The sequence below is a fragment of the Equus caballus genome, chromosome 3 (assembly GCF_041296265.1).
Source record: "Equus caballus isolate H_3958 breed thoroughbred chromosome 3, TB-T2T, whole genome shotgun sequence".
Classification (NCBI taxonomy): Eukaryota; Metazoa; Chordata; class Mammalia; order Perissodactyla; family Equidae; genus Equus; species Equus caballus.
Window position 1 is genome coordinate 39,985,272 of NC_091686.1, and position 14,242 is coordinate 39,999,513.

The window sequence follows — 14,242 nt, forward strand, 5'->3', positions numbered from 1 at the left end:
CAGATCGTCATAGTAAAGTTGTTCTGGAATTCAAATGCTATAAAATCTCTTCTTACAACCCTTTATCCTAGATGTCTGACTCAGTCCAAGGATAATACTCCACCAACCAAATTGGAAATATGAAATGTTTAAATAAAAAGTAATAACACAATATACATCCACTTCTTTAGGGAATGTAAACAGGGTAAACTAATCAGAAAAACAAAATGATGATAAGAATCATAACTGCATTCTTTGTTCAGTATTTCTATGCTTAAATTTTATCTAAGAGAATATGCACAATGGGATCAGATGTAAGTGTGGAAATTTCCTAGTAAATTATTATAATAAAAACAGGTATTTGCTCATCTCAGCATGGTCAGTATCTCCAGCAGGTGATGTGTGAGCCTGGTCCTGATGGAAGGGGACAGCGGTGGGAAAGGAGGACCAGAAGTACCAAAAGGAGAAGGTGACACTGGGTTTCAGGGTTAAGCATCCTCTTAGCAAAGGGGCCCTACTTGTGCTTTTGTATAGGCTCCAGGGGAGAGGTGAGCCAAGAGGTCGGAAATAAAGATGGTCACATATACAGAGACTTTGAATGTGACACTCAACAGCTTTACATAATCTTGACAGTGAGAGAAATTGTGTGAAACGTTTAAGCAGGGAGGTGCCTTTATCAGATAGATGCGCTTGAAATATAGCTCTAAATACAGAGTGAAGAATGGAATACAGTGGGCAAACTGTGGGATGAGGCCACACTGAGGGACTCTGCAAGGCTGGGGGAGCAGGGCTGGGCTCCTGCACGTGGCACCTGGAATGGGGCAGAGCCATGTGCAGCTGAGGGGAGTCTGGGGACAGAGCACAGAGAATCTCAGTGTCCATGTCCTGAGGGAGATGAGGAGCTCTCAGCCAGCAGGAGCAGGCTCCAGATGCCCAGAGGAATTATGCGAGTCTATGCACTGCCTCTTTCTCCTGCTGGGATCTAACTTCCATGTGAATAGGAGTTTTCCTCTCTTATGTCACTGCTGTATCTACAGAGCCCAGAAAACTGTGGCACAAAGGACAAACTCAGCAAGTGTTTGCTGAAAGAGTATTTGAATTCTCCTGACTTTCAAACCTTGTTGAAGAGCAGATCTGAGGCAAAGATAATGATTTCTGCTTTCTGGACAGCTTGAGCCTGGAGTTCTGAGTCGAATTAAGAGTAGAGGTTAAGTAATAATGGTGATCTCATTGTCTATAGGACAGAAGAGAAACTCCCCCTTGACCCTGGGGACAGTGACCAGGGAGATGGACTGGGTTCCACGGCTTCACGCAGAGAAAGAGAAGGATGCGCTGGGCCTGCAGGGACTGAGGAAAAAACCATGGGGAGCAGGCGGAAGGGGGAACAAACTGTGAGCACAGGAGACAAGCTCCATGAGCAAATAAACTGCAGAGTGTGGGTGAACTTGATAGAAGTCAAATAACATTCCACTTAAGAACATGTATGATAAACATTTTTTTTTAGGATTGGCACCTGGGCTAACAACTGTTGCCAATCTTTTTTTTTTCTGCCTTATTTCCCAAAACCCCCTGTACACAGTTGTATATCTTAGTTGCAGGTCCTTCTAGTTGTGGGATGTGAGACGTCGCCTCAACGTGGCCCGACGAGCTGTGCGCGCCCAGGATCCGAACACTGGGCCGCCGCTGCGGAGCACGCGAACTTAACCACTAGGCCATGAAGCCGGCCCCTAATGATAGACATTTGTTAACAAGATGTTAAATATAGAGCTCATGATCCAGCACAAGATCAATGAAATTTTAATACTCAATTTTTTAACCCAAAATCCTATGAAGGACCCTAGTGGGAAAACCTGTGAAGAGAGGATGATGGGGTTGGTAAGCTGTGTGTCCATAGAAGAGATGATTCTGAACAGGGAGAGATGGATGACAGAAGCCAACAAATGAGGGTCTAAGACTTTCTCTGCCAGGTTGGACTTTACTCTAATACAAGATGGCGTGATGGGAGCTGCACAGCTCAAATATTAGGATTCATTGTGCTTCTTTGATTTCTCACTAGTACAGGCAATAGATTACCTAAAAATTGGAGTTTAAAACACAGATAAGGTTATGTGAGATTATTTGGAATTCATTGCTTTATGCACAAGTGATGGAACACTGAACATGGATGCGCTCCCTAAACCACATTAAAATGAAGGGATATGATGTTTGCAACATCTTGTCTCATGGTTAAAACACTTTAAATTCCAATTTCTGTACATTTTTCCACCTTCCATGTGCACTGCCTTATGAGAGAGTGATACAAGAGTCATTGCCTCCAATGTATGTGAATGCCATTAACAGATGATCAGACCATGGATGTGTGAATAGAGACAGTGACCTGGTGAGCTGCAGAAACCAGCTGTGCTCTCAGGGCTTTGGCCCTGGTGAGGGGTGTGTCCTGTGACCAGGAGGGGGCAGTGCAGGACAGCCCTTTGGTCCCTACAAAGCTGCTCAGCAAGGACCATTCATTCAAAGGAGCCTGGGCCTGGGGGCTGGACACTGTGCTTACTGAAGGAGGCTGAGAAGCTCTGTCCTCTCTGGCCTGGCAGAGTCCCCTGAGCAGGGACCTTTGTGTTGTCTCGGTAGGTGCTTCCTCCCAGGGCTCTCCCAAGGGGTGAGGCCAACCTCCATCCTCCTCAGTGTGTGGTGTGAGCTGAGCTCCAGCACCAGGGCTCAGGGTGGGGCTGGGCAGTCACTGGATGGAAACCCATTTTCATGGGCAGCCCCTACTATGGCACAGGGTGGAGACAATGGGGATGTGTGCACCATGGCCTGGTCTCCCCTCCTCCTTGTGCTCCTCTCTCACTGCACAGTTGGGGACAGGCTTTGGGGACAGAGGGAAGCCCCCAACATCACTTCTCCCTTGCTTAGACTTCTGAGAAATTTCCCATGATTCTTGCCCAGCAACCATGCCTGTCTGTGTCTGCAGGTTCCCTCTCCCAGCCTGTGCTGACTCAGCTGCCCTCCCTCTGCATCTCCTGGAAAAACAGCCAGACTCTCCTGGACCCTGACCTCTCGCTTCAGTGTTGATGATTACTGGGTACGCTGGTACCAGAAGAAATCACGGAGACCGGGCAGAGAAAGGATCCTGTGGTGATGGAAATAAATGTCCTGTATCTTGACTGTATCAATGCTACTATCTTAATTATGGTATTGTACTATAGTTTAGAGAGATAGTACCATTCGGGGAACCAGGTAAAAGGTTGATGTAATTTCTCTGGGTTGTTTCTTACAACTTCCTGTGAATCTACAATTATCTCAAAGTAAATAGATTAGTTTTAAAAACTCAAAAGATGCAGGCAAAACCAGGGAAACAGATATGTCAGTTTGTCAGTTATGGCATGCGCCTTAGAACCCTAACATCATAACGGCCGGTGACCTTGACAACTCCAGAATCCTCAGGCTTCAGTGCCTAGTTTACAGTGCTCTGCCAAGTGCTGTAGACGTGCTCGATAGTCAGTGCCAAGAATTGAAGAAAACGGGATGTTTTCGTCAATCAAAAAGCGCTTTCAGCTTTCAGGCGGTCGTTCAAGGCTTCACCTCCGCAGGTAGTCTTTGAATATACTACTCTTGATCGTCCAAAGGGACTAGCAGTCACAGGAAGTGTTCTGTTTTGTTTCTCCTAAAACATGGGAACTGATTCTTACCTTCAGCACTGCTTTCATGAAAAGCTACTCATGTTCACAAGGTTCAGTGCTGCTGAGTACAGAAAGCAGGCTTTACATACTCAAGGGAGACTCTTTCTTGGCTCCATGAGAGAGAATTTTCTGTAGACCTATGACAATATCTCCCTATTCATGAAAGAGTTTTTGTGTCCTGTGAAATTTAGTTGTTTTACCTTTTATGACCAAAGAGTCATAGCTTAGAGGTTATAAGCTCAACAAAATAATATCTAAGACCCTGTTGTGTTTAGAAACTTATTGATGTTTCCAGTATTATTTGCTGATCTTTGAGAATTTCCCCCCAAAACTTGAATACTGATTTAGCTACGATTGGAGTCAATTTTCCAGAATCTTCAGTTATCTAAATTTTTATGTTAACATGAAACTAAATTGTAATTACTTTTTCACAAATCTCTAGGTCACTTTATTTTATCTGTCTCAGGCCACAAATTGTCCTGGGTTTGGGGTTTTTTTTTTTTTTTACCTTCTTGTAATATTCTCAACCTTTGGCCTCTTGGTTCTCCCCTTCCCAACAGCTCGTGGCCATCTTTGCTTTGCTGCTGCCCCCTTCTCCCCACCTCTAAGAGTTGGCATGCTCCGGGGCATGTCCTGGAAGCTGTTCTACATCTACCTCAACTCCCTGTGTGCCCTCATCTTTTTTAATAGCTTTCTGTAATTTGGAGACTTGAATTTGAGCTATAGAGTTCAGTTTTGGGGATCGAGGCTAATTTTTAGTGTCATGTTAACCTTGACCTTTGGCACAAAACTCTATCAGGTATTTGATGGGTGACTGGTTGTCCTGTGGTATTTGTTGCTTTGCAGGGAAAGCTCTTCTGTTGAGGTGGACACCCACAGTGAAAATGCTACGTCATCTGAGAGTGCCGGTCGCACTCTGCTGATCCACGGCCCCGTGGAACTCAAAAGAGGCTGGAGGAGGCAGAAGCGACACCTCTTCTTGCTCAGCGATCTGTTGCTGATAACTAACACCAAGTACGTGTACACTACAGGCTCTCCTGATTACCATCAGATTGTGTTTTCACCAACCCTTACTGTGGGAAAATATTAAGTGGATTTCTTCTTTTGCTTTTGCAAATGTTTTGATCCTCCCTTTAGTCAACAAGTATTGACAGAGGTCTTGTTCTGTGCCGTGTCCCTGTAGAGAACACGATTGAGAATGTGACAGGCAGGGTCTCTCCTGCCTGGAGCTTCTGGACAGATGATAAAAATAAGAGGAGGGAAATTACACATTGAAGTTAGTGCTTCTCATAAGAGAGAGAAGAGGGTACCATGTGGAGAAGAAAATGGGACCATCCTAGAGAGGGGCTGTCTATGAAGGTCTCTCTGAGGTGGCAGCATTTAAACCAAACCTATGGGGTGAGAAGCAGCCGCATTCCTAGATTAGGTGGCTGAGCCTTCTAGAGTGAGGGACCAGCAGGACTCAGTGGGTGCAACTCAGCCCTCTGGAGGGAGGGCTTCAGGAAAGGCTGATGTGACTGGAGCCTGCAGTGTGGGGCACAATATCAGGTAAGATACTGTGGTCAGGGGTCCAGCCACACAGGGTCTCCACAGGCCACAACAAAGGTTGAAATATTATGCTGAAGCGTATTTAATTAAGCAAGTGACCATATCTGGTTTATATTTTTAGCATATTGTTCTGCCTATTGCTAGATAGCAGATTGGTGGGTAAGCAAGAGTGGACACAGGGAGACTAGTTAGGGAGGCAGTGGTTCTGATGAAATATGACAGGGACTCCATCTTGGGAGTGGCAGTGAGAAGAGGCAGCTGACAGATTTGGAACATATGTTGGAGACAGAACCAAATGGATGCACTTTCTTCCCAACCCTGGACACAAATGTAACCAATATCCAGCCTAGAACATGGTAATTGCTCAATTAACGTCTAACGGTAGGTGGATGCAAGCTCATCTGTTTACTTTCTTCATCTCTGTTTTCATGATTTATGAAACACCATAAAAGACAAAGAATATTTCACCAAACAAACTATCAAGAAGCTTTTTCATTACTAGAGAAAATGAAAACTCTTTTCTTGGCTGCCCTCACCACTAGCTCTCAGTTAGTTACGCCATGTCATAGGTAAGACACGCAAGTACCGACTTTGCAAAATGCTATATTTAATCTGAGCGACGTTAATAATAAGAAGCATGATTTATCAGAAGTTTTTTCTGTCAGGAATTATGCTGAGGACTTTATGTACCGAATCTTGTCTGACCCTTGCAACTACCCAGTGAAATAGGCTCATTTTCCTTATCTTACCTTGATGCCCGGAGGTCTACTGCCTTTCCCCAGGTCACCACCTTAGCAATTAGTGGAGTCCACGTTTGAAGCTAGGTCTGTTAATTTCAGCACACAGTCTCTTACCCAACCTGTGGTGTTGCTGCCTCTATTCTCTCTTTTGTCTGGATTTCACAGAACACACCACAATCAACTAGTTTCTCTCTCATCCTTGAAATCAACCTTTCCTTTGTGGTGAGGAAATGGCTACCTCACATCCTGGTGAGAAATGGAACTGAGAAACAAATGAGAAGTCTAGCTATCAAAAAAAAAATCAGAGGCCAAAATAAAGACGATAAAATATATTTAAGATGAGTGAAATTGCCTCCAGATGTAGGCTTGGAGATGACGATGTCATAAAGAGGACAGAGAGAAAAAGATTCTGTCCAGGGCTTGGCATGAGGTCCATTCAAGGCACTCTGCTCCTGATAGAGGAATGAGGCATTATTTTAAAAAGTGTAGACTAGTTACCAATCTCTTTATTTAAGCAAGGTTAGTATAGGAAACTGAAATTTCTTGGATGCATTCTTGGGACCACACGAGGAGCATCACAGATGGCTTGTTTAGTTTCCCCAATAGCCCTCCAAGGCAGGTACTGTTATCATCTCCAGGCTTCAGATAAGAAGACAAAGACTGAGGAAGGCTCAGGAACTGGCCCGATGTCATACACAGGAAAATGGTGGGAGAGACTGCACTGCAGGTCTGCCTTCATCCCAAGGCCATGCTCTTCCTGTCACACCATGTTGTATTCCTCTGTGCTCAACCTGAGACACACAAAAGCAAGCAACCACAACACTCATCTCCTGCTTGTCAGGACTTTGCAGACCACTCACATTCAATTTTTAAGGGGAATACGTTCTCCTTCACTTTTCTTTTCACCTTTGTAATTATTACAGTATTTAGGAGAGTAGGAGACCTTTGTTTTCCTACCAGAAGCCACTTGTCTCAGATACTGCTAACCTCTGAATGGGTCTGATAGAACCTACAGTACTCTGCTAAAAACATTTTATATTGATACAGTGTTCTTTTCTCCTAGCAAATTGCATCCATTTCAGAGCTGAATTTTTATTTTGGTTGGTCCATTATCACAGAAGATGCCCACCATCTTTCACATACTGCTTTTCAGAGAGCTCTCTGTGTCTGCTCAAGGGTTTCATAATGTGACACAATCTCTATCAATTTATTCAATAATATTCTTGTTTATGAGACTCAGTTCCTGCAAGATTACTTTTATATGCTTTCTACATCCATTGGGAATGTTGGAAAGTGTAGGTGATCTAAGGCATTTGATTTGCTTCAGAAGACCTTGATATAGAGAGAGCAGAGATTTTTGATAAGGCAACTGGCTTCATCTGGTCAGGCAACCAAAACCAAATATCATCGACTGCTTGGCTTAAACCACAGAAATGTATTTACAGAGATTCATTTATTTATTATTAGTGCTTCCAGTGGCCCTCATGCCAAGCCCTGGACAGAGTCTTTTTCTCTCTGTCCTCTTTATGACATCACCATCTCCAAGGCTACAGCTGGAAGCAACTTCACTCATCTTAAATATATTTTCTTATCTTTATTTTGGCCTCTGATTTTTTTTTTTGATAGCTAGACTTCTCATTTGTTTTTCAGTTCCCTGAGCATTCTGTTCCATTTCTCACCAGGTACCAAGCAGATGAGAGTTAGTCATTTCCTCACCACACAGAAAAGAAATTTATTTATTTACAGAAATTTGTCATGGTTCTGGAGACTGGAAATCTGAGATGAGGCTGTCAGCAGGGTCGGGTCCTCATGAGAGCTCCCCTCCCGGCTTGCAGATGGCCGCCTTCTCCCCATGGGCTCGCATGCCTCTCCTCAGTGTGTGCCTGTGGAGAAAGAGCTCTCTCTCTTCCTCCCAATCCTATTGGATTAGGACCCCACTCTTATGACCTCATCTAACCTTAATTACCTCCTATAAGCTTTATCTCCCAAAACTGACATATTGGCTATTAGGGCTTCAAGGTATGAATTGGAGGGTGGGGAGTGGGGTGGGAGTTGGGGACACAATTCAGTCCATAGCAGGAAGCAAGCAGTACTTAATGCTGCCACCTTGTACAAGAGTTTACCACAGCTTTTAGAAAGCTGGCTACTAGATCATTTCCATAGTAAACATTTGGGGACATTCGTGATTACTGTTCATATGAGAAAATTTATTTATTTTTTTCCTACCAAGAAATAACAACTTCAATGAAATAGCCACCCGCAACAAGCCGCTTATTTCCTTTCTGTCATGCCTCGCTCTCAGATGGAGGATTGTGTTATGTCCTGGATCGATCTGTTCAAGTTAATCACCTGAGTTTAGTGCCTGCTTTTTCTACTCAGGGAAGGGGGTGGAGTGACTTAGGTTCCGTTTTTCCTCAGTGTGTCTTGAGGCTTCAGTTGGAAACTCTTTCTTCTCCAGGTTGATGCTACAGAAACCAACACAAAGGGAGTAAATAGTTGACTGACTGCTGCGTATATATTAGTCAGACTAAATGAACTTTAGTTTGTGTGTAATAATAAAGGGGATTTATATGTCCTTTCTTCATGAGGAAATTATATTTCTCCCGTTGTGCTGGATGTTAATAACAGTCAGTGGAAATTGTTTGGAGATTTTTTTCATACTACATTAGAAACTTTGGTTCTCAAGAATTAAAGTCAGATGGGAACTTTGTTAACATTTTTGATTGTCATTAGAATGCTAAATAAGAAGTTATTTTTCAAATGAAATTATGACTTGTTTTTTTAAACAGCATCTACTTCATAAGATACTAATACTCGTAGAGGCCCATGGAGAACGTACAGAAAGGAAGAGACTGTACTTACTTAGCTCACAACCCCCTCAGACATCTCTGTCCTCATATTTAGTTATTAAAGAATATATAAACAACGAAATCCAATTTTGTTTAGGTCAAAAGATGAAGATGACTATTAGCTTATTATCAGTGGCATTACAAAGATTCTTGCAGAAGATACCATGACCCCTACTCCCAGCATCTAAGGGAACACCTGTGCCTTAGAATGAGGGGAATCTTCCTAGAATCTGTGACTTTCCACAGTTCACCGGGGCTCACGCTCCCGTGTCCAAGTTGAGGTAGAAGAAAGCAAGAGGGATACCATCATCTTAGCAGACCGATAGCAAGGGCCCATGCCGTAGAAATAAAAACTGCCTTTTTCCTCCTGCTCCCTTTGAGCCAGTTTCCATAAGGTTCATCCCTTCTCGTTTCTACTGACATAATCCGAAGAGTCAGACACTGAGAGCAGAGAAATGCGGTGAGATCTCAGGAGAATCCACTGTAGTACAAGCCTTTGCTGTAATACATTTTCAGTATTTCCAGGCTAGCATTTAGCTTTGTTGATAGAATGTCAGGAGATTGATCCTCTCACTCTCAAATGAGAGAACAATACCGTCAGAAAGCCTGATGGCTCTGGGGGGAGAAAGGAGGCTGAAGGTAGGAACGATGAGGAGGGCACTACATGGAACTGTACAGGTCAGCTCTCATGGAGGCCGAGTGGTTGTGAGCATAGGCTCATGACTTAGGCTGTCTGGCTTCAAAGCCCATCTCTTGCTTTTGGCAATTTTCTTAATCTCTCTGTGAGTTTCCTCATCTATAAAACGGAGCTAATAGATATAGTGGATTGAGGATTAAGTGAAGTAATGTTTGTAAAATATGTAGAATAGTGCTTGGCATGTGGTGGGAGCTCCATAAATGTTATAGGAGACTGAAAACCAAACAGAAACTCCATGGTTTGGTTTCAAGGAAGTGGATAATCTTGGGACTTCATGGAACTTTGGAGAGAATTAAAGAAACGACTCTTTCAGGTGCACATATTTGGAATTTTCCACACAGAACCTTAGTTGTCTCCACACATGGACATCTACATGACAAAACTTTTAAAATCTGTAAAAACAAGTAGACACGTGTCTCTCTTTCCTATCGGCAGTAGGCTATTTTTAGCTTCGTAATGCTTTTAGAGTTACGATCTAGAACAATTATTTTATCTGAGAATTGATTGTGTTTCACACAAATCTTCAAATACATCAACATAGGGTAAAAGTGTGAAATAAATGTCTAAGAAGCCACCTGTGTCACAAGGCGTATTTGCATCCACTGTACCCTAACGTTTGAATCTAGGTCATCCTTCAGGTAGGCTTCCTGCAGAATTATTTTCGTTTCATAAATCCCATCAAAGCCTTTTTGCTTTAACTGTTCCATGAGTCAACAGAGTCTTAGGGGTTTTTGAACCTGAGGTGTCTTGGATCTCATTTTAGCTTTAGCGTTTCCACATGTGGTTCTGAATAGGAGGCAATTCCGAAGTGGCGTGCCCGTGTTCCCTAGGCATCCTTCAGAGGACTTGTACCGTCTCAATCTCAGGCTCGCCTGAGTGTTAAATTGTGAGTTAACCGAGAGATATAGTGGTTTCCATGTCAGAGGTCAAAGGAGATTAGGCAGAAACTGTCGGAAAACCATTTCATTGCTGACAAAGTCGATCACCTTCCGATTCCTCAGAGATAAATGGGAAATATCTCCATGACTCACATGTAAGACCTCCTGGGCACTGATGTGGGACCAATCGATTAATTGGTTGAATTTTGAGCTCAGTCCGCGCGCTAACAGTTTTTCAGTTTGATCTGGAACCTGATAGAAAATGATATGAATGAAATCTTAATAAAGGAAATTTAAAATAACCTATGCTTAAACGCTAGAAAATCTTTTAAAAAATTAAGGCTGAAAATGTATTTTAAATCCCTCTGATCCAAGCTTATTGCTGTTTTAGTCTGATTCTCAAGAAAAAAGTTGTATAATTATCTTTATAAATCATGTATCATGTATCTTTCTTCAGCTACTCAAAGGCTTTTTAAAGTAAGCAAGACATGAACAAATAATAAATTAATTATAGTAATAATAAATCATTAAGTAAATAAAATGATATATGTGACTATAATAACAAATATAACAATAATAAATGAATAATAAATGAATTAATGGTTCTCTAAAAAAGCTCTAAAATGTAGAGTATGGTCCATACTCAATCCTCAACATGCAGAAAAATGGCTATTTGCTGCCATTGTGTTTTCAGGGCCTTCCTGGGCCAGGCGTCATTCAGCACACACTTTGTAAAGACCCATCCAACCCCTGACTGTGCGGAGCACAGAGGGTCACAGAGCTAAAGGAGGCACGTTGCACCCTGGGGCAGTGAGAATTGGCGTCTTACCATGAGCACAGCTGTTCCCATAACATTTAAGAAACAAACTAACAGAGGTCTTGTTTGGTTATCTTTCTAGTTACAAAAAAAACTTTAAAATAAAAAATAAAGTACCCCTGAATACCATATGGGTTGCCAACTGTTTGGACAAATTTGGAGAAGTGGACACCTCTGCCAAGAGGTCCTTTGTCTTGGGCTGGCCCACAGTGAACTTTGTGGCCACCTTCAGGTAAGACCTACAGCTTTTGTATTCAATGACTCCTTTTCTGACCTCTCATAATGACACTTGTATGTACTTTCCCCCAAAAGGTTTTTATGTGCAAATTGATCATGAACAATGGGAACTATTAGAGTAATTTCCTTTCCTTTTTGGATGAGTGCTTTTTCAAATGGGCTCTAGGAGCTACTTGGGGAGGTGGATGTTCAGGGTACATGGAGTAAGGTTTAAGGCCCCTCTCAACATCCTGCCCCTAATCCCCAGTGAGTAGCTGTGTATTTAAATCACTGGAATATCTTCCGTGAGCAAGTACTATTAAATAGTCCAAGTCAGTTTGAAAAATTGCTTTTATTCTCTCAAATTCATTCCCTTAAAAATAGTATTTAATTATACAAATAAAATTAATCATGTCATCAAATACTGGGTTGCCTGAATTGCTGTGTACATATTGTCTTATTTGGTGTCTATAGAGAGGTGACAATTCAAGACAAAGGTATGGTCCCAGAGTACAAGTTAGTGTTCCGAGACATGTTCTAAGACTGGCATGAGGATGGGGAATGTGGTCCCCCGACCCTGGACATCCTGAGTCTACACTTCTGGGTTCACAGCGGTTCTTTTTTATATTTGAATAGCACTGCCAGCTGCAGGAACGCTCTGAGGTATAATTAACCCTTTTCCTGTTCTGGAAACTGAAACTCAGAGTGGTTAATTGATTTGCCCGTGATCACATAGCTTGCCTCACATAGTTGCAATTATGTGTTTAGATTCCACACCAACTGCTCTCCCACTTTACGATCTATTTCCCATCACTGTAACACTGCTTGGAAAACAGCAGGGCCCATCAAATGCCCAACGATGAGGAGAGCACAACTGACACGCATATCCACGTCAGTGATAAACGGCTGCTGCTATTTTCATCTGCAATGGCAGTTCTAATATCTTAGTATAAGTATTTTATGTAGTTAATTTTTCTCCCTTTTTTTAAATTGCAGTTCTTCAGAACTAAAGGAAAAATGGCACTCTTCCCTTCAAAGGTATTTTTTCAGTATACATATTCTAAATCTTTGATCCACAATAAAAGATTGCAGATCTCTTCATGGCAGCACCCTCAAACTATTCTCCCTCTCTCTAGTAGAAGCTGTGCGAGCATCCTCAAATAACTCCTTGTTTAGATTTACCCGGCTGCTACTGCAAAAATGTCCTCTCACTTACATGCATGTTTTGCTTATTTTTGAGGAAGTTCTGCTTGTCACTCTCATCTTCCCCTTCTCTCCAACCTAATGATTGGATCCAATGTTACTCTCAAAACACACGCTCAATTTCCCTAAGTGCAGGTTACTCTACTGAGTGATTCTCAAAGCAGCTGCTACTTCCTACCCTTGAACCCAGGAAGGTGCTGGGCTCTCCAACCAGGCAGGAAAGCTCTGAGGACTGGATCTACTGCCAAATCTCACACGACAGGGGCAACCCATTATTTTCTGGGTCATGTCTTACTTTCACGAAGTATTTTTGCATATTCTTCCAACTCATAATTTGGTTTTGCCGAGTCTATTTATATGCTTTCAAAAATAACCAAGTAGACTGAAAATATTAGCAGTATAGATTATTTGAAAAGAAGCTAATAGCTAATGCATCCTACTCTATTTTGGGTTATTATTGAATGTGATTAGGTGCATCAATCTAGCCAAAGAGAAGGACCAGCCAGAGAGCATTCCCCTCAAAATCATCACTGAGGACATTAAGAACTGTGTCTGTGTGAGTATTTTTAAGAGCAAAAATTAAATTAAATTCCAAGTTCTTTATTTGGGCAGAATGAAAGAGAAAGGCATAGACATAGACAGAGAGAGATGGAGGTAGAAACAGAGAGAGAGAGAGAGAAAGGGAGAGAGAAGGAAAGAAAAACAGGAAGGGGAGATGAGGGGGAGGGAGGGAGAAAGGAAGAGAGGGGAAGAGAAAGAGAGAATTTAGAAGGTACCAAGTGGAAAACTGTATTTTCCTGTATCCATACTGTGACATAAAACGTGAATCCCAGGTGATATGAAGCAAGAGGAATCTATGATGGCTTCAGTGCTTAAGCATGAAAAGAATATTGCATGGTAAACGTTCCTAATGTTTCTCTGGATCCTGCTAATGGTAATTATAGTGGCTTGTTGTAATAAAGTGATTTTCACAACCAGGTATTTCCTATTAGAATGAAACATTTTTTCCAATTGTTGCTACATGCAGAGTGGCCTGGGTTGTTTCCACAGTTTTTTTCTTCCTAGGATGTTTTATTTAGAATAATTGTAAAGTTACAGAAAAGTTGCAAAAATACAAAAGGTATAAAGAACACCCATATACCCTTTAGCTAGATTCACCTATTTGGTTAACATTTTACTCCATTTGCTTTATCATTTATTTTGTTGTCTCTCTCTCCTTCTCCATATTGTGTATGAAGATACCTATTTTTGAGGGTCACACATACGTCGTGGTCCTTTATCCTTAAACACTTGGGTATGTCCTAAGCATAAGGGTAGTCCCTTCTATAACACCATACAGTTATCGCCTTTAGTACATTGAACATTGGTGTAATACTTGAAGCTACCATTCATGTTCCCATTTTGCCGGCTGGCCTCAGTAATGTCCCTCTTCTAGAAGAGAATCTACTGGAGGGTCAGGTATTAAAAATGCGGAGAAGTTTTGAAAAGTCTTTCATTCTGAGGAATGTCAGCACTAATTGAACTGAAAAGGTTGAGACTTTTAAGAGATCAGTATATTTCTACCTTATTTTGTTGATGCCACTGGGGAAAAAAACCATTCACCTCAGTTGTTTCTATAGAATTTGATCTCTGAAACTG

General features: G+C 42.0%; 1 protein-coding gene across 2 annotated transcripts in view; it reads left to right on the plus strand.

Moving 5' to 3' along the window:
• LOC138923416 (rho GTPase-activating protein 20-like) overlaps window positions 1-14,242 on the plus strand; it is an 84,588-nt gene that overhangs the window by 44,213 nt on the left and 26,133 nt on the right. The window contains exons 3-7 of one of the 2 annotated variants that reach the window (XM_070262176.1): window positions 2,948-3,566; window positions 4,503-4,670; window positions 11,268-11,417; window positions 12,398-12,439; window positions 13,076-13,160. In XM_070262176.1, the coding sequence (XP_070118277.1) occupies window positions 3,502-3,566; window positions 4,503-4,670; window positions 11,268-11,417; window positions 12,398-12,439; window positions 13,076-13,160 (510 nt within the window). In that variant the 5' untranslated portion in view covers window positions 2,948-3,501. Of the gene's footprint in view, window positions 1-2,947; window positions 3,567-4,502; window positions 4,671-11,267; window positions 11,418-12,397; window positions 12,440-13,075; window positions 13,161-14,242 lie in introns of those variants that run through there. The other variant, XM_070262177.1, reaches the window with a different exon arrangement.